General features: G+C 33.7%; 1 protein-coding gene across 5 annotated transcripts in view; it reads right to left on the bottom strand.

The window, feature by feature from the left end:
• Nucleotides 1-169: 169 nt before the first annotated feature.
• The window catches only part of LOC110030306 (coilin-like), a 105,886-nt gene continuing 84,249 nt past the window's right edge, over nt 170-21,806 (bottom strand). For all 5 annotated transcript variants that reach the window (XM_020732953.1, XM_020732956.1, XM_020732955.1 and 2 more), the window contains 7 exons: nt 14,970-15,177; nt 7,562-7,593; nt 1,750-2,040; nt 1,425-1,496; nt 1,069-1,209; nt 782-986; nt 170-541 (listed from right to left, as the gene is read on the bottom strand). In XM_020732953.1, the coding sequence (XP_020588612.1) occupies nt 330-541; nt 782-986; nt 1,069-1,209; nt 1,425-1,496; nt 1,750-2,040; nt 7,562-7,593; nt 14,970-15,177 (1,161 nt within the window). In that variant the 3' untranslated portion in view covers nt 170-329. The remainder of the gene's footprint in view (nt 542-781; nt 987-1,068; nt 1,210-1,424; nt 1,497-1,749; nt 2,041-7,561; nt 7,594-14,969; nt 15,178-21,806) is intronic.

The raw sequence follows: 21,806 nt of genomic DNA, 5'->3' as shown, positions 1-21,806 counted from the left end.
ATATATATATATATATATATATACTTTTGTGCCTACAACAATATTTATGCTTGAAAAAGGCTGGCAATTATGAAAGTGAAGACTTCTTCATCTTAGATTACATTCAACCAAATAATGAAATAAAATAAACATTTTCATTTTTTTGGAACAAATATTCAATTTATGAACGTTGGAAGGAATTTTGAAATCGTTTTCTATAAATTTAGCTTTCAAAATATCAATGAAACATGTTCATGCATTCAAAATAACTATGAATCCCAGCAGAAACGAGTACTGACTAGAATAAAATTTACCATAAGCACAAACAAGTAACAGCTACAGTTGTTCATTTACTTGTCAGAATCACCACTACTGCTTCTTAACATGGCTAAGGTCGGACCCAAAGCATTCCTTCTCATTGCTCTGTAAGACCATGCCCCGGTTTTCGTGGCTGTTAAGCTCGAGTTTCTTTCATCCGAGTCATTTTGCTTCTCAAGCTGAGATTTCTTCTCCTCCAGCGCCTGGTTTATGGCCGCCCAGCCATCACTAAGCTGGTGATTCTCTGCAGGTTTTGGGAAATAAAGGATAAAGAGAAGGCAAGAAGACAATTAGCAGAAGTGGAGCATCTATTGTTGTATTCCTGCTCTAAGATGAAGAAAAACGACCATTGCTTTCTCTAGAATGGTTTTGTGAATCTGAGTACTGAAAAAACTGTTCTGAACCACAGTTTGGCATATTATATTTGGAAATCAAGTTAAGAGAGCAGTTGTTACAGCTAAGTTCTTAATAGCTGGAAACAAACCTGTATGTTCGGAACTGATTTCAATCCTGTTGCTGCTAATGCTGCACACCGATTCCTGACTATTCCTTGGAGCAGAAGTCTGCATTTCCTGATTATTTACAAGAACAGCATTCTGCAATTCTTCTACTGAAATAGTGCTGGGAGTTGTTTTTATAGATTCAGTGGCTTCAAGCAACCGCACATCCAAAAGAGAAGCGAAATCAACCTTTAGAGCAAGAGCCAAAGCAAGACAGTTCAGGACAGCTAAAAATTACTAGCAAAAAGCATTACCATTACTATGATTTTACCGCTAGAGTTCCGTCTTCTTCATAAGAGCTCCCATTTTCTTGCCCTTCCTCTGATACCTCTTCCAACGTAATGGGATATTCAGGAAGTGGAAGCAGGACAACTTTTGACGAGCCGCAGTCATATGATGAAACCTTACCAACCTGAAACAGTGAAAAACTACACATCACTATATTACTATTTTTAGTCCTAAGTGTGATGAATAAACTAAATATTTATTAACAATCCTCCATCAGAACTTGTAGCATTAGTGTTCTTAATAATAATAATAATAATAATAATAAGAAAGCTTGTTTTTTTCATATTATGATGAATGTTATTAAATAAAGCTTCAGTGTGTGCAAGACTGAAATCATACTCTAAAAGGGGAAAGCTCAGGGCACCAAGTAGATGATAGCTCAACCATGCGGTATATCAGTACATCACCTTCCTGTAACATATCCAGAAATGTTGACTATGCATGCACATTAATATTTATATGGTTCAAGTAAGGATAACTGTCAAGAAAATTGAACTAGTAATCACACTTGTTTCAGTTGTGAAAAACAAGGATGTTAGGCTTCTTTAGAGGGCATATTAGATCAACTGAAATGAAAATGTTTGCTAGGTGAGGAATTTAGGTAAAATTTGAAGCAAAATCACAATTAAGTACAACGCAACAAGAGCAAATCATCTTTGCATACCTCAGGAAGACGAACAAGGGGTGGGAAGCTCTCAAACTCTAACAGCTCCTTAACTTCTTCAAATTCTTTAGCAACAGAATTTCCATTACACTCTTTGACAGCCTCTACTTGATTAACAATAGACTTTCCATAGACATCCACATTTTCAACAGTAGCATCTTCATTAGAAACTTTATCTAGCTCTGCTGCTGTAGCATTGGAAGTATCATCATTCCATTTATTAGAGGTATTCTGCCTACCCCATTTGATTCCTTTCTTCTTGCTGATTGTCCCATTCCACTGAAATGTTTTCTGGACCATCGAGTGATTCAGAGTGGAAGTAAACAAATTATTAAAGGCCAAATTAAAGAAGAATGCATTAATCAGCCAGTGGATTTCATGGAATTTAAACATATTTTTCTGAACAAAAACAACCAAAAAAAATTGCAACAGCTGGTGCAGGTTTGGAGTGAAACAACCGGTGAAACAAGTTATCTCAATAAAAATAAAAATATTCATAATGTTGCGCACTGAAAACTGCTCAGAAAATAACCGACCATTTTGAATCAGTCACAGCATTAGGAAATAAAAAAAAAACAAAAATATTCCAATCTCTAAACAAAAATTAATAATCATTTTCAAGTGATTCAATTAAATTAAAAAGAAGTTTCATAGAATTTAATGATTTAATGATTAATAATGGTTAAAACAAAGTTTAAAGTATATCATATGAATTAATATGATAAAGAAACATTCTCTTTTCATGAACTAATTTTAATATTTATGTGTAAGTAAAATTGTTAGAGCTTTTGCATGGCCATGTGCATCTCATTTAATACAGAATTACACAATTTTAACATTAACGAAAACTGCACCACTGAACTATCACTGCTTTCACCTTCTGCAAAGAAATTTCTCTTCAAAACATATTGAGTTTGTGAGTAGTTGAATGCATTATAAGCTCACAAACATTTAAGGTTTGCTGAAATGATATTTCCGTGTGATTCATTAAACAAATACAACAATAACAACAACAAAGCCTTAAACCCACTATGTGGGATCAACTACAAGAATCCTTTTTCTCCATTACGTCCTATTTAGTGTCAAAATTTCATTTAGTTCTAAAAAATTAAGATCATTTGTTATACAAACACCTAATCATTCTCATCTTGGCAACGCTTAACTTAGTATTATGCTTCTCTTTTAAAGGCCAACATTCAACACCATAGAGCATTGCAGGTCTCACCACCATCTTATAAAATTTTCCTTTCAGTTTAAGCGGTATTTTTCTATAACACAAAAGGTCTCAAGCATTCGTCCAATTCAACCAACATTAACATCCCCATCTATATCACCATCACTTTGAACAACAGACCAGAGATATCAAAATCGTTCACACCTTTTAATAATTTGATCAACCAAAGTTATACTTCTGTCACTAGAGCTACTACTACTAAAATTACAATCCATGTATTCAGTTTTAGTTCTACTCAAATGAAGGCCTTTAGACTCCAATGTAGATCTCCCTAATTTAAGTCTTTCCTGGGCTTTTTCTCTCGTCTTATCCACGAGAAGGATATCTTCCGCAAAAAACATACACCAAGATGCATTCTCCTGTAAATGTCCAGTAAGACCATCCATAACTAAAGCAAAAAGATATGTGCTTAAAGCCATTCCCTCAAGTAATCCAACAAAAATAGGAAAATATTTGGTCAATCCTTCTTCAGCTCGAACATAGGTAATAACTCTAGTACACGTATCTTTAATGACTTGAATATAAGTCATATCAACACCTTTCTTCTCAAGACATCTCTAAAGGATATCTCTTGGAACCTTATTGTAAGCTTTTTATAAACCAATAAAAATCAAATGTAGATCCTCCTTATTATCTCTGAATTTCTCCATCAAACCTCTCAATAAATTCCATAGTAGACCTGCCCGACATAAATCCAAATTGATTTTGAGAAATCTTTGTAATACGTCTTAACCTATGTTCAATTATGCTATCCCATTATTTTAAAGTATGACACAACTTAATTCCTCTATAATTTGCACACTCTCGTGCATCCCCTTTATTCTTAAAAATGGGGACCAAAATACTCTTCCTCCACTCCTTAGGCATCTTTTTAGTTTTAAAAATAATATTAAAGAGTTTAGTAAGCCAAGAAACTCCCAAATCTCCTAAATATTTCCATACTTCAATTGAGATATCATCAAGTCCTACAGACTTTTCACCACTAATTTTCTTTAAAACCTCATCAACTTCTTTTTTACTAATGTGACGGTAAAAATGAAACGTTTTATTATTATTAATGATATTAAGATCACTAAAATTGAGATCACTAAGGTCGATCGTCCTTTCAGAAATTTTATTAAAAATTTTATCAAAATAACTCGCCCACCTATGTTGAATATCATTTTCTAAAAAAAACATTTTTTGATTTTCATTTTTAATACACTTTACTTGAGTTAAATCTTTACTTTTCTTTTCTCTTTGTTTGACTAGTTTATACATATATTTTTCACCCTCCTTAGTGCCTAATCTATTATAAAGATCACTAAAAGAAAAATTTTTACATTTCAGATTGTTCCTATAGACTCCCAACGGGTTCTCCCAGTTCTCTAAGCTTTTACATTTAAACCAATTTTTATAACATAACTTCTTTTATTTTATTTTTTCTTGCTTATTATTATTCCGCCACCAATTATTTTTATTTATAGAATTTTTTTTTTATTCTCCAAGTACATCTTTTGTTACTTGTTTAATAGTATTTATTACTTTATCACACATAACATTTGATTCTTCATGAAATTCTTCATGAACATCCCAAATGAACATCCTAAATTTTGAAATCTTGAATTTTACTCATAAAAATAATTTTATCTGTGTCTTTTAGGTTCCCTCATCTAATTCTACGATAGTGAGTTCTGGTATTATTTATTTTATAACTCTTCATCATAAAATCTAGAACTAATAATCAATGTCGGGTACTTAAATCCTCACTTGGAATGACCTTACAATCTTTACAAACTCGACGATCTCTTCTTCTCATAAGAAAATAATCAATTTGTAATTTATTATATCAATCCTTATAAGTAATAAAATGTCTTCTTTTTTCTTGAATAAAATATTAGTAATAGCAAAATCATACACAGAAAGCAAAATCTAAAATGGCTCCACCTTCTTCATTAGTCGCTCGAAAACCGTAACAAAAAATTTTAAGGATTCGTTAAACAAATAAAATAACAAATCCTCAATTGGAAAACAATATCATGGACAGGCCAGAAGGTTGTCTAGACAAGATTTCAAGGTTGGTTTTGTGTATGATTTCCAACAAAATAAAAGTTGGTAATTTCATGTGATTAAAGTCCACCTTCTTTTTTGTAGTCATTTCACTGTACATCACATGGTTTAATTCTGCATTCTTTTTAGAAAGGAAGAAAAAGATTGCAAGGAATACTAATAGAATTTGATATCAATGTAGTAGAAAGTTGACAATTTGATATCGAATGCCTGTGGTGCAGGTTTGAGCAAGAGGAAGGAGTAAGCTTTTATGCACAAATAGGGAGAATAAGGAGAAGAGGAGAGGAAGCCGTGGCATGTGAGATAATAGAAAAGAGGTAAGGAATCTTACTAAGGATAGACGTGAGCGGTCGCTCGTGTAGCATAGATCAAGCCAAAGCCAAAGTCTGGGAGCATCATTTCGTGCATCCTATGCAGGTTCAAATAGGAGCGACCTTCATATGGGAAAAACGCTTGCATGTGTGGCCTAAGGCGCCGGTCTGAGTAAATATGTAAGTGAGGGCTTTGTTTTTTTTATGTTTAATAGTAAATTGAGTTGTATTTAAATTATTTTATGATTATTAATGAATTAATGAATAATATTTTATTTTATGATTTCAATAGAAGGAAAGAAAGGGTATAACTAGGATTTTATTAGTTTTTCTGGAATAATTAGCTGTTTAAACTTATAGATTAAATATTATTAACTTCTATTACATAATGGGAATTAATATGAATTATTAAAACTAGTCGACAAATCAAACAAAATGGCTGGGATATTAGTGCATTAAGGGTTCAATGTGACAATAATCATCTACAAAAGATCAAGACGAGTCATCATGTTTCTAAGTTATAGTAATATTTCATTTGAAGCAATTCCTCACTTCAGCTATTCTCTTTTATGTCCTATATCAATGAAATTAAACTACAACCGATTTTTTATATTAATAGACATGAGAAATGCATATTACATGGTGCACAACTAATTTTCTATTAAGAGGTCATACCATTACATGATATTTAAATTCTAGTAGAGAGGCATATATCATATTATTACATGACTTCGAAAAATATGTATATTAATAATCCTGCATAAACGTTGCATAATGGTTTACCTATGAAGTTATTAGACCATTGCATGCCCTTCTGATTATAATAAAAGAATATTTATTCATGAGTAGATGAATGCAAAGTGTAAATAAGAAAGTAATGAATATAATGAAGAACAAAAATAGTGTATGAATGGATGCAGGAGCATATTAAGAGGAGTTCATCCCTTTATATTATTTGGCTGGGGACACTAGGTACCCATGCGCGTATTTATTTTCCTACCATCTCATGAAATTGTGTAATTTAAATCACCAACCGCTATGCCGACGAGTGTATATTAGGCAGGATTGACTAAACACATTTTTACCTTGACAATCATATAATTTATATCACCAAATAATATCAGTCTACCGTGAGTAAAATTAAAGTTAAATATTAGATTTTGAAAAGTAAAGTAAAAAAATTAATGTTCTATTCTTCTTTTCATCTAACAGTCTTGCTCTAAAAACACTTTCGATCCCACACCAACTGACTTCTCTTTTGAGTCAACCATAATGCGACCGAGGCAGATGACTCAGCCAAACTAAAATCTTAATAGCACTTATCCTAACTTGTATAATCAGGAACCAGTAACTACTACAATAATCTAACTTAAACGCCACAAACATACAATATATTTTCGTTCATAATTCATATGCATTCACATATACTTAGAATCGTGCAAAATCATATAATAAAAAATCATATACAGAGCTGCTAAAATTCAATATGTATAAAAATTATTTACCCAAAAGTTTATACAACATCCAAAACTATACCATACAAAAGGCATACAATATCACACAAACTACTCGCTCTAGTGCTCATTACCTCTTCATGAAAGTTAACAACATATAAGAGTGAGCTACAAGCTCAGCGAAATAATCAAAGCTAAAGAAAGATTTTATATATAGAAAGAAAGAAAACATGCATCATTATTTATACCTCATATGCATGATATTATACATGACAATAGAACATATCATAACATATTTTAATTATGTAAAACATCTAAAGAAATGCATAAAAAGCGGTAAATTATGACGGTTGAATAAAGCATGTGTTTCATCAGTTCATGTGCAATCATGGATATATATTTAATAGCAGTATAAAAAAAAAATAATAATAATAATAAGGGGGAAATTTCAACTAGTGGAGTTGATTCGATCAATCTTCTCATTAGTTATTTTTTCAAGATACATATCTCATTTCAATGAGATGAAACGGAAATCGAGAAGGAAGAAGATATAGAAGAAAGAATTTGGTAAGTTCTATTTGTGCCTTGAGTGTAGCCCAGCAAGAGTTTTTAAACATTCAGCTTCACAAGCAAAATTTTAAATTTGTATACTACAAAAAAATAAATAAATAAATAAATTGAGAAGAAGCTTCATTGTCCATGGAACATCATAAGCATAAGTCAGAAACAATAATAATTTAATTGCTAGTAAGATAGAATTATACCACTGGTTGATCTGCCCACGCACTAACCATATCTGCAAATGGCAAAACGTCATACAAAGAATTAATACACTCATTATTTATCATGCCAAACAAAAAAAATACCTTTTCAAAAGTTTATTATTAACGACAAACTTATTTACAGATATTAATATTTTTGTTTTGAATTTTGAATACAAAATAACATTCAGTAGACTTGATTACTGGCAGAATGTTATGAAAGTAGTACCACCTTGCTTGCTTGAGACATTGGCTTGAAAGCTAAAATTTCAAAACGATTCAACGCATCCTCAGCATGAGCAAACATAGAGAAGCCAAGAAAAACCTCAAGTGTTTGACAGGTACATTCTAGTATATTAAGTGGGGCACACCCATTGCATAGGCCTAGTTTTCTATATTTTGAAACTACTGCTCACTATTCTTACTAAACACCTCATCACAATGGGAGTACCAAACATACTCTTCACTTGGTATCTAAAGGTTCACATCCTCAAAACTTCCAGAAACTAAAGCCAAATTTCAACAACAAGATCGAGCGCACCATAAAAAATCCGCAACTTACAACAGAGTGTAACGTCTCATTTCAAATACCCGAGGGAACTAAAAAGGGTGAGAGAACGCGAGAAGTTGGGAAAACAAAATGTACTTTCGATCTATAAATCAAAAGCGAGTTTGACTTATCTGTAGAGTTGATCGGCACGCGTGAAGAAAGAAGGCCTCGATCTCAGTGGTTGTAGCGCGCGTCTAAGGCAAACAGGATTGGCGTGAAAGTTGAGCAACTCTGCGGCACAAGGAGCGGTACTCTGGTCGATACAAGGAAAACAAGAGGAAAGAGCTCTCGTGCATTTAGAGGACACGAGGCTCGCGTGTAGCGGAGGAAGAAGGCTGACCCCAAAAGTTTTGATGTTGAGCAAGCAAACTCGATAGCATCAGTTTATACACATAACATAGGCTTCATACAAACACATGTTGCAAAGCCAAACAATCGACATATGTGTTTAGCAAACCTATAGAATACTTTGTAAGTTAAGGTGCCATCAATAGAGGCTTATTGTATAATTTTAGTGTGATATATTATGTTATGAAGCTAAGTAAATGATAATTTTAAGTAACCATAAATGTAAATTTAAAAGATTTAGATGAAAGAATTATTATATATGAAGGGAGAAAATTGATAAAATAAACTAGCAATAATTTTAATATATTAGTAGAATAAAGTTAATCAAGATTAAAATAAAAATTATAATTTCTAAGCTATGTTTTAATTATAACATACTTAAAATTAAAGATGAAGGATAATAATCTAAATTAAAAAAAGAATAAAAGAAAAAAAGAAAATAATAACTAATAATAATTAATTATCGTAATTAGTAATATGAATAAAACTTTACTAATATGTATATCTTTTAATATAATAGGTGTTCAATTGAAGGAGTTGGGGCTTAAGAAACAAGTAGTGGAGAACATCGAGGTGAATACCCATATTCTTATATTATAGTAATATGTTGCTTCTTCTCAAGCAAATGCATTTACCACTACTATTATATTTATAGAACTGCACATTCATGATTTATGATCAAACACATTTGTTGTTAGTGTTAAATTTATAGAGCTTCTTATCCATGATTTATGGTTCTATTCAATTTAGTTCATATTATTGGAATGACACGGGTACTCAATATTGTTTAAATTATCATAAATATTGATTCGTGTGCAAGTATATTAATTGTTATACAAATAAGAATGGAATAATCAATACCAGATAATGTTATAGTATGTTTGCATATACATGTTTGACTATGTTAAAGTCACTCCTTTATAGTACTGGTAGGGAAACACTAAGGTATCCCTGCATATAAATAAAAAAGATTATTGATATGAAGTATTTTTCTTGATATAATTTTTAGACAGTACCCCTGTGATGATTGTGCAGAGATAGAATGATATAAATGTTCTTTATACGGTAAAACTCATTGAATAATATGAAATATCGTAAGTGATAATAAAATATTTTATATTGATTTATTAAAAACATAACTGACATGCATATTTTTTTTCCTTGTATCATTATAATTTAAGAGTGAGAGTATTCATTGGGCTGCTCCGTCAATTCAGATGAAATAATCATGTGCTAACTTAAGAAAAATAATTCTTTGTAAGTTTTAATGTGATTATTTGTTTGAAACTATTACATTTAGAATTTTTTGAATATTATGAATGAATACCTACATAAATTGTATGAATGCACACTTGATTTATCCCTATGATACACGATTGTACTATGTTATGAATCTGATGAATATGCTTGTGAAAGCACTAATTGCAAGTACTCATTCGTTATAATTCATGCATATACTAAATGAAATGCTCATAATTAATGTTTATTACAGGAATTATGATTTAAGGAATATCACAGTGATATTATAGGTAACTATTACATAAATATACTTGCAAGTATGGATGATAAAAAAATAACGGGATTCCCAACTTCTAGCATTTAGACCATGACAAAACTCTGAGAATCAATAAGATTAAATGTTGACAAAATGTAGGGAATTATTTTTTAACAAGGAGGCTATTCATAACTGCTATATTAGAGAGAGCTCTAGTTTATCAATAGTTAATTTGGTCATTAGACTAGGTGACTAACGAATGATATGGCATCAGAATAGTTGTGGTTTATACAATTACAAGTGACATTATTATGATTAAATTGATAACTCTTATAAACATGCTTATGATTACGTTTGAAAAGATAAAATATATATATTTTATATAAAAGTCATGATTTACTGCATTACATAACTTTTTTTTAACATGTTTAATATGGTTATAGTACGTTGTGACATGTACTGTGAATATAGTGGATACGAGCACACGTTTCTTTTCCGTCAATAAAATCTTATTTTAGTCTTGATTATTTCGCTGAGCTCGTTGTTACTTACTTTATGTTGTTGACTTTCAGGAAGAGGTAAGGAGGACCGGAGCGAGTAGCCGGGTGTGACCTGTACAGCTTTTGCATTTCATTATTTTGGGTTCTTGTACAAACTTTTAGGAACGTCTTATTTTAACAATAGAAATTTCTAGGCGACTAAATAGGATGATGACCATAACAACCCATGTATTGATTATGATGTCGGCTACGCGAATGTTAGCTTCTCGCCCTACTTCATAAAAAAAAATGTGTTTTGAAGATCTATTATGCATAAATGACAAAGGATAATTGATAATCAATATTTGATTAGTCACCCCATAATTTCAAAATGACAAAAAAAACAATAATGATGTAAATACACAAAAGAAAATTAGATATCATAATGAAATCATTTTAGTATTTTAAATTCTATTATCATTATAATATTTTTACTGCTATAGCATGTGTACTAGTCAAAGACGAAAAAAAAAAATCTAGTTGAGTGTAGAACTTTATACAACAACAACAACAAAAACAAAGCCTTAATCCCACTACGTGGGGTCAGCTACATGAATCCTATTTCTCCATTGCGTCCTATTTAGTGTCATAATTTCATTTAGTTCTAATAAATTAAGATCATTTTTTATACAATAAACCCAAGTCCTCCTAGGTCTACCTCTGCCTTTCTTAACATTCAAATCTAAAACATCAACTCTTCTAATCGGATCATCAGATAATCGAAGTTTAATGTGACCAAACCATCTAAGACGACATTCTTTACAGAGTGTAGACATTTATATGCTCCAAAAGTTTGCATCCTAGCCTACCTTGAGAGAGTTTATGTTTGATTCATTTCATTTAATTCAATATGACGTGTGACATAGCCCAATTATTCATTGGAAAATCATGCTTATGCTCATTAGCAAGGTGTTAAATCCCACGTTTTCATGTTTTGTGAGTACTAAATGCTATAGTAAGGTTCCATTTGTTCTCAATAGCAAGCTATTCAGTCTCCAATAGGTCTTATTTTTGTTTGGTTCTAATGGTATGACTTGTTGAAGATGCATGTTTTAATTCTTTGGTATATAGTGCCAACACTTCTCAAACTGAATATCAACTTTGAAAGAAATCTCTAAATGGACCATAAATTAGGGTCAGCTTGTAGTAGTTTTCCCAATTAATTGATGGGTTGAAGCAAAGGCAAGCTCCATCAACTTATCTCTTTAAGTTATTGGACCCTACTGTCAAAGTTATATTGTAAAATTAACCTTTCTTCAAAAGAAAATTGAAGGCCTTATATTCATGTAAAATGAGATCTCTTGTCGTTTTAGGCTTATAGCATATATGCTTGTTACAAGGTTCAAGTTTTGTTAACTCTAGTCTTTCGACATAGAGAATCCAATTTAAGGTTCAAGTTTTGTTCACTCGTTATTGGACGTAGAGAATCAGATTTAAAAAATAAGACTTATAACACTACTCTGTAGGCAAAGTTATCCATTTGTTCTCAATGGCAAGCTATTCAGTCTCCAATAGGTCTTATTTTTGTTTGGTTCTAAATGCATGACTTGTTCAAGATGCATGTTTTAATTCTTTGGTATATAGTGCCAGCACTTCTCAAACTGAATATCAACTTTGAAAGAAATCTCTAAATGGACCATAAATTAGGGTCAGCTTGTAGTAGTTTTCCCAATTAATTGATGGGTTGAAGCAAAGTCAAGCTCCATCAACTTATCTCTTTAAGTTATTGGACCCTACCGGCAAAGTTATATTGTAAAATTAACCTTTCTTCAAAAGAAAATTGAAGGCCTTATATTAATGTAAAATGAGATCTCTTGTCGTTTTAGGCTTATAGCATATATGCTTGTTACAAGGTTCAAGTTTTGTTAACTCTAGTCTTTCGACATAGAGAATCCAATTTAAGGTTCAAGTTTTGTTCACTCGTTGTTGGACGTAGAGAATCAGATTAAAAAATAAGACTTATAACACTATTCTGAAGGCAAAGTTATCTGCATAAGAATATGATTGACTTGACAATGATTTAGATTTGAGCTTCAAAGAGAGGTTGTCTCAGAGCGGGAGAGAGAGGGAGGGAGGGCTGAAGACCATGAGGCACTCAGAACCTACCTCGAGGCTTGTGCCTTTATGGTAAATATGAGCCTTTTGCTTTTTTTTTTTTGAGGCATATGCCTCAAGGTTTTATCAGGATGTTTTTGAGACATACATCAAATTAATACATAATAAAAATTTAAAAAATCTTTCTAATATAATATATCTAACATAGCTTATATCATAATTTAAGCTTCTTTGTTAGAATTATGAGAGTCAAGCAAAAGAGAGAAACAAAGGGTTGTTGTTTAAAAAGTGGGAATCAACAGAAATTATACGAGAGAAAAAAAGCGCAGCTGGTTGGGAGATACATGAGCAGGTAGGCTACAATTATCTGCAAGAAGTTGACTAAGAGTGAGAGCTGTGATTGAATGTGACTGCGTGTGGATTTAACGATCATGAAGTATTAAACTTTTAGAAGAGTACTTTTTGTTATATTTTTTTCATGCTCTCACTTTAGATTAAGATTTAAAATTAAGTGCTTTCTTTTTCTTATTGTGTGAATATAGTTAATGTTGAAAAACCAAGTTTATTAGTTCATGATTTATGACAGTTATGAATCATTGCTAATTTTATTTTATTTTTTTTATAGAGGTAAATTCAATGTATATGCCTCAAGCCACTTCATGTCTTACGACTTCCCTTGTTAAGGCAAAAAAATTCTCAATTATAATTTGTCTTTTTAAACCTCACTTCTGACAAGACTTTGGCATAAGAGGACAATAAGAAAGATGCGCATAAAAAGCGTGTGATCAACCTAGACTAAAGATTCTCGCAATCATACTAAGGTGGCTATGGCTTGTTGAAGAGAAGCACCCAAGAGGAAAGACACACAATAAAGGAAAAACAAGTTATAATGACAGTACCTAAAAGAGAACACATGAAAGTTTATGTTATTAAATAAATCCACATACATTCACAATAAACATAACACCACAACCCCACAAATTTCATAGCACATACTCACTCTTTAAGCTATACACAGCCAAATACATCCAACCAAAAATCCATCCACCATCCCACAAGCCGATAAAAACCAAAATACAGGCACTTTACTGACAACTTCTCCAACCTTTCTCTCTGCAGCTGGTTGTGACAATCAATACCATGGAATCATTTCCTTGCATGATACTAGAGACGATCAATAACAAACATAGACAATATAGATAGATGATGCTAGATAGAAAACTTTTAGATGTTAGGTTGAGTGTGGTTGGTACTAGGCTTACAAGGATTAAGAAAGTTGGAGAAGAGAAGTATATCTACACATCACAATATGGGTGCTTCATTCAACATTAAGGTAGTTATAATCCTCATCTATACCAAGAAAGATAAGCAGAAATCAATTGACCAACCTCAGCTCTACAATGGTTAGAGAAAATCCTTTGAACTGACTATAGATGGTGCTAAGGCCACAATGAAAGATGGGAATTCAATAAAGCTCGATCATGAAACCTACTCTGTACCTAAGAGAAGTATTCATTCATTGAGAAGTCATTCTAGAATAGTCCATATCAATGGTAACAAGAAAGCTCTTTTATTTACTTTCAAAAGCATAATTTCCTTTTATCTTTAGAGAGGAAGCTGATTCATTGCTTATGTGGGTTGTATTAAATCCCATTTGACAAGGAAATGAGGTAGAGTGACTAATAGAACAGAAAGTCAGGTCAGTTTCAGCTCTAGGAACATATAATCAAGCACGACCCCTACTTAACTGTGTTACTTAGCCTTCTCTGCAGGACCAAGTAATTACAGTCCTAAAAGACCCAAACCTTGAGTTATCAATCTATATGCAATACAAGGATGTCAATTTTAGCATCCTCTCGAGACTGCAAATTTGAGCCATTAGATTTGTGGTCATTGGTCGAGCATGCATCAAGATCGAGGGTGCATGGACAAAACTGAGCTAAGGACTAGGCAGCCAAAAAAATTGGGAATGCACTTGATACGTAAGTTCTGCATCAGACCAGCCCATGCTCAATCCCCCCTTTCCAGACCAGATAATCAGCCATTGAAAGCCCAGCCTTTAGGCGTTTAAGAAAAAAATAATAATTAAAAAAAAACGGGCTTTTGGTCTATCATCAATGAGATCTAGCATTGTTAAAACCTTAAAAAACAATAGCACAGAATAATCTTATAAGCCAAGAATTAAAATGAAAAGCATGATTCGAATAACGACATTTTAGAGCAGTAAGAAATAAAGCATGCCTCTTAAAACTTATTTTATTAATATAAACATAAGACATGATTAAAATCTACCATTCTAACAGCAGGATGTCAAACGTCACACATCAGCTGAAAAATAATATACGTTTAGCTTGCTGTCTGGAAAACATGGTCTTTAAATTTTATACATAAAATAAAGATAAATTAAGGCATTATGATTGTTACCAGAAGGCACAAAATGAATGTGACCGGGCCGAACTATAACAGGAACTATTTCTTCGTCGTCATTAATAACAGGAACTATTTCTTCATCATTAATAACAGGAACCATTTCTTCGTCCACATTACTATTCTGATCAGCATTTGCATGTTCTAGTGGCTTTTCCTGGTTGTTACCTTCTACGATTTCGTTCTCAGTTTCATTCTTAATCAACTGCAAATTCAGGAAAAAAAAACATTACTTTCCCACGAGTTGCCAAATAAATTATGTCTTGATATTCACCACATGCACGTCTGTGAACATGCACTTACTGAGCTGCTCGTTGCAGTTACACCTGTATGAATACTTCAAGCTGACAAGCAGATTTTCAGTCTGTGGTACTCAAACGATGTATCACAATTGTGGAACTTTATTTAAATTATTTGCAGAATACAGTGCCAAAATTGACACCAAAAAAAAAAAAAAAATCAATTTTGACGATCAATTGTCATAATGTAAAAGTGACACATGCAGCATGCATAGCAGATTCAAATACCAGATCTATTCAATCAATATAGAAACTTTTGAATTAAATGAAATTCTGTCGGATATCATTTAGTAGGAAGAGAAGGGCAATATAATAATAACTGAAATTATCTAGAAAATTATTTTTATAGGAGTTAGATATCTAAATACATAGAAATTGGAAGGTATGTATGTAAATGCCCCTTTTATTTTCTTTCAGTCACCACATCTCTTGTGGTTTCAACTTTTTTTGAAATATTCTCTCTTATCAGACCAAAGAAGAAAGAATAAGAATTTTGTATAAAAAACCTTCAGTGTCTTTCTCTTTCTATCTATTCCCTAACAGCCTCTCCCTTAGTTTTTTTCTTTCTCTTTCATATTATCACTAAATTTTTACCAAAAAAAGTCCCTCCTATATGTATCTCTCTCCGCTGCCCACGTTGTACGCCCACTCTCATGCGCCATCTTCCCTTTCCGTGCAGGGCAAGCAACGACTCACGGCGCCTCCAAAAAGTAGAGACCCGCCGCCTCCCTGCAGCAGCCAACCCATTATCAAAAGCTGGAAAAGTAAGTTCGCATAAGTTTATCTTAAACATTCGTCTTCTTCTTCACCCGAAATAATAAATTTATATAAATTTATTTAGAATTACTCAAAATTTTAGATTATAAGAAATTTTTTATAGTATATTTCTTGTGTATTACTTGTTAAACGTTTTTTTTCATCCACATATATTTTACCTTTTATATTAATAAATTCGAACAAAAATTTTTAAACCCGGCAATATCGCCTCCCACCGTGGTTCTTAGTAGTCAAGTTGAAACTCTTCAAAGAAATCGCCGCCAACCTCGAACATCACGCCGTTCTATTCTCCTGGCTACCAAAAGTTCCAAAACTCCAGCTATTATGCCATTTCCTTCGGATGTTGCTGCTTGAACCACTCTCGATTCCTTTGCTCGATCTCACCTTCTTCAGTTCATTCCAGTCATCCGGATGTCCTGCTGTTTCTTGAAAGCGCTATAGCACGAGCCTGCTAACGTATCCTTCGCCCCATCTTGCGACTCTGGATCTGCCTAAAGTAGCGTTGTTGCCCTAATACCACAATTTTTTTTTATGGTTGTTGCTCGAGTCAGCTCCCAATTACTTCACCTAATCTCGCAGCTTTGGATCTACCTAAAGCAACAATGTTGTTGTGAAGTCGCATGAATCCTTTTGATTGCTGCCACTCACGTTCGTTCTAGACATCGTCGCTTGATACAACAATGGTCAAAGGCGGCTCTGTATGAAACTCCACGATCTTTTTCATAATTTCTTTTAGGGTCGTTAATCTCCCCTCAACGTACGAAAGCATTTCGCTATGGACGAGATATGCTTTTTCATTTCTGATCTGATGTGGCTTACTTGTCCCTCTAATTCATCAGCATTTATTTTCTCCGTCGTCATTACTCCCTAGAATGTTTTCAATCACAGACGACAGAAACACCTATATGTCGATGTGTCGTTGATGCTTTCCCAAATATTTAAAATCACGTCTGTACCACGAGATAATAAGCCCTTTATCAATCCAAATCAAGTCAGTACATTGAAGAGGCCTGTTATCGCAAGCTTGATCCCAAAAACGTTACCTTCTCTTTTCAGACCAACAGTGACCGAGATCTAAGGAATGATAAAAATCAAAGGTGAAGATGTCGAATCGAATCTTGATGATTCACAGATCAAATCGTGATGCTTCGCAAAGTATTTGAATCACAACAGTAAGTTCAAATGGCGACTGTATCGACGGGGTTCGAACACTTTGTAAGTCACGATCCAGTGGTTGTTTCCCAGATACATGAATCGCGATTGAATCACATAAGGCATGCCACTACATCTAGCTCAATCGTGATTGTATTGTCACAAGACATGTCGTGATGCCGCTGTTAGCGTTCTTGAATCATGGCTTTTTCGTGATGTAGGATCCCATCGTTGGCGTCTTAACTAGCTCAAATCATTCTTGTTTCATCATGAGCCACATCGTGATCTCATCCTCGCTTCTCTGCTATCACACCCTAACTAGCCCCCATTTAAGGGTCGACTGAGGTGCGACAAATGCAAACAATGCGGCCAGACTAAATTCTCACTAACACTCGTCCTAATTTAGAGAAGCAGGATTCAATAGGTGATGAACTATCCAACTAAATCGTTGCAAACATACTTAATATATTGTATTTCTTACTTAATTCATATATATACTTGAAAGAGTGAAAAACTATAACCTCAAAATATGAAAATTATATAGAGTTACTAAATCCAAAAATAATAATAGCACGTATTTAAAATGTCAGCAAAAGCTCCCAAAATTATACAATACAAAAGTTGTACATATCACACCTAACTCCTCCCCCCGATGCTTGTTGCCCCTGCTTGGATGACCACGACATAGAGTGGGTAGCAACTAGTTCAGAGAAATAATAAAGGCTAAAATCAGGTTTTATACATAGAAAATAAAAAATGTGTATACTCATATGAAACTGTATATGCTTACACACAAGTCGCAATATGCTTATAATAGTAGAGAACATGAAAAAAGAGCAGAGAGTATAGAAATCAATACTATCGTGTAAACATGTATAGTTATAAGCATGGATTCATGATAATCAAAAAGTAGTTTTTTTTTATGTAAACATAACAATGTCATTTCATAGTAATGTCACTTATAAATGTATAGCCCTCAACTATATTTATGTCTTTTCATCATGAGTCATTACCCTGTCACAAAAGTCAAATAAATTATCGATAAAGGTTGGCCTCCACAACATAGCAGTTACAATAGCCCCCTAATATCAATAGTTCTCTAAGTTTTGTCACCCCTTAATTAAAACGATTTTAGAATTTCGTCGCCACATGAACACCAGGAGTCGAAAATACATCTCTGCATAGCGTACTTGTAAGCAAACATGTAATGGACCTACAATATTTCTAGTGACATTTCTTGAAGCATAATATCTGTAGCAAACATTTATCAGACCTTTCATAAAGCATAATTTCTACAATCAAGCATTTCATATATCAAAGGCATGAATCACAACAAAACAGATACCTACAAGTAATTAATTTCATATGCATATTATTTGGTATCATAGCATATCTTAATAATATCACATGTATTACAAGAAGAAATCAGCTTGCATTCATATATTCAGTGCATGTATTCTTACACAATATGCAGAAAATTTTAAATGCATCGATGTCCAACAAGAAATCATATGAAATCCTATAGAAAATTATTTTTCTTAAATTAGCACCAGATGATTTTGACATGACTTAACAGATCAGCCCTACGGCGAGTTCCGTCTTGCTCGTCTCGAGCTCGTCGCCTCGCATAAATAACCTGAAAAATTATAAGCATCGTTGGAATTCCTGAAATTTCATATGACGATTTAACTCAAAACATGCCTTAAACGCCAACACATATCTCAAACAAGCTTCTCGACATAAATATGCCCTTTCAAAATTGTCTATTTTCTTCCCAACTCTTCCTAACGCCTCAAAACTTCCTTCCCCCTAGCTAATTTCATGTTAAAATAATAACGAAAATTCGCAAGACCACTTACGACACTTCCGACACTAGAGCAGTGCCTCTGACAACTATCGGAAACAAAAAATGCATAAAAATCGAGGCAAACATCGAAATAGAAATGTGAGAAAGCAAATGAATGTTTCAAATGTTGCTAAAATAAGTTTCATACCTTTCCTTATCATTATCGAAACTGAACCACAAGCTTCAGCTCCCAAGTGGCCACTCCCTCTCCTTGTTTACCTCTTGCTACAATTCTCGTGCTGAAAATTGGCATAAGGGAAGGAATAGGAGAGAGAATCATGACATATAACTCGAACGCTACTAATCACCGCCTTACAATCCAATCCAACCGTTGCATGCGTCGTTAAGTGCAGGGAAAGGTCGGTTGTAAGATTAAATATGTAGGAGATACGCCACGGGGGCAAGTAAATCAGACGCCAAATCCTGTCTTGTGATAATTTCCTCCACAGTTTGAGCAGATATGTCCAAAGCAGTGGGGTTAGACCCATCCTTATTTACTTGAGCTTTAGATTTCAAACTTTGATGGAGCCTGTGAGAAGGGTATGCCCAAACATCTTACAGTGGATACAATAAAAAGATTTATGTTCCATAAAAATTTGTTGCCAATAGGCATTGAGTTTTGCCTAACCAAACTTCAGTAATATCAGGTAAAGTTATATCCCTTATCACAAGTATTCTGGCTACAAAAGGCCTGGTTAGATTGAATGTGGGTAGATCTAGCTTTATAGGATTCCCAAGCATGGCCCCAATAGAGTCGAGAACCTACTGATTAAAAAAATACAGCTTGAGACTTTGATGTAAAAGAGAAGATACAGTGGTTTTAGTGAGTGGGTACAAAGAATCCACTCACAGGGAATACAACTCACTCAAAAGAGACTTTACAATAAACGTATAACCAAAAAAATCGAAACTCTTATTCATGGTGGGTGGACTTACACTTCCCCTCCCCCTGGTTTTAGGAAGAGAGTCCAACACCAAACTGAGATTAGGTCTTCTGCCCGAAACTATCACAACCATCCTGAAAATTCCTGAATTCTGGAATTCCTTTTTTTTATCCTAGATTTGTAAACTTCTCATTGATCTGCTAGTGTTTGTCTCATCTGATCTATTTGTGAATCTTTGATGGAGAGCTCGCCCTGGGGTATATGCCTACAGCACACCTTGATCATAGCGGTCCTCCAGGGCTTGATTACTCTCTTCTCTCGCGATAAGTGGCTCCAAAACACATCGACTAAGATCCGCTAGCATCTGCTACAACCAAATTTGTAGTATCTATGATCTGAAGAAGAACAATCTCAACAATAGTGGAAAGTACCTGCCAAAACTGGTTGGTGAAGAATAGCCCGATGAGGCAAATTTTCATTCAACATTTCTGAAAGATCTTCAGTTTCTACTATATTTCCCTCCACTTGGCGATGTTATTTGGAATTGCAGAATCTAAACACGCAGGAATGTTGGATCTCAAATGCGGATGAAGCCTGAAACATTTGGCAGGTGTATGCCCAATCAGTTTATAGTGATTATAGTAATAGGTTCTTTGAACTGCTACAATTGGCTACCAATACCAATTGTGGGCAATACCAAATTATATTTCTTCCACATCAGGGGAGAGTGATATCCCTTTCAACAAGAATCCTTGCAATTGAAGGCCTAGATAGGTTGAAGGTGGGTATGTCCAATTTCATAGGTCTATTTCATAGGTTTCATAGGTCTAATTAAAGCAGCTCTAATAGAATAGAAGACTTGATGATTAAAGTAGTGTAACTTTAAGCAAAGTAGTTTAGACTAGATTGAAACTATAAGGAGTTTTTGGCTAGGATCGAAATCAGGAAACCACTTGAGCAATTTCATAAATTACTCATCAATTTTCATATACTTCTTAGAAAATATTTTGTCATAATCATTTACTTTGGATAACTGTATCATCACATGTCTCCCATCAAAGAGACCAACCTTCTAATGTCCTAATAGTTTGAGATCTTCAAAAGCCTTTCGAACGATTTCTATTTTAGGATGTCCCAATTAGAACTTTCTAATGAGAGTAAATTTGCACTTATCAACCAGGTTGGAAACTTCAACGCTAGAGAAAATTAGAGCTAGTTTGTCTACTAGCCTTCTTGATGAGGTTACAGTCCCTCTGGCCTTCAAATGATTCATGTTAAACCTGAGAGAAAATCTGATCCATTGATCCCACACAACCAACCATATCAACATAAGAAGCTTTCCTAAGATTTAAAACTGAAGTAGTCGATGGTTGAGAAGGAACAGAAGCCATAAAGCTGAGAGTCAGACAACGAGTAGTTACTGGGTTTAAGTAGTGACTTCTACCGGAGCATTTGTGTGTGTAATTGTTGTATAGAGCCTAATGCCTTCTTTGTTGCCCGATCTGCAGAGCAGAGATCAAGCAGTGCGGGAAGGTCACAACACAGGAAGGATCGCAACACTGTGCAAAGATCAATCAACACGAGCGAAGAAAGCTCGCGACTAGATCACGAGGGTCACGTTGTAGTTTTCCCGCTACCTTCCCAGTTAGCTCGTGATCGAGGCAACTACAATCCCTCATGCATACGCTGACATCCGTTCCTCCATGCTCGAACATAAGCTTCGTCTCCTTGCACCAAATCAGCCGTCACCGAAACCCTAGCTCAAGGGAAACTCATTTTTGCCAAAGCAACCATCCGCCTCCATCTTTTCCATTATTATTATTATTATTATTATTATAACTATATATACATATATATATATATATATGTATATATA

This window comes from Phalaenopsis equestris, unplaced genomic scaffold, assembly GCF_001263595.1.
Source record: "Phalaenopsis equestris unplaced genomic scaffold, ASM126359v1 Scaffold000697, whole genome shotgun sequence".
In the NCBI taxonomy this organism is placed as follows: Eukaryota; Viridiplantae; Streptophyta; class Magnoliopsida; order Asparagales; family Orchidaceae; genus Phalaenopsis; species Phalaenopsis equestris.
Note: the sequence above shows the minus strand (reverse complement) of the source record. Positions and strands in the feature narration are given on the sequence as shown.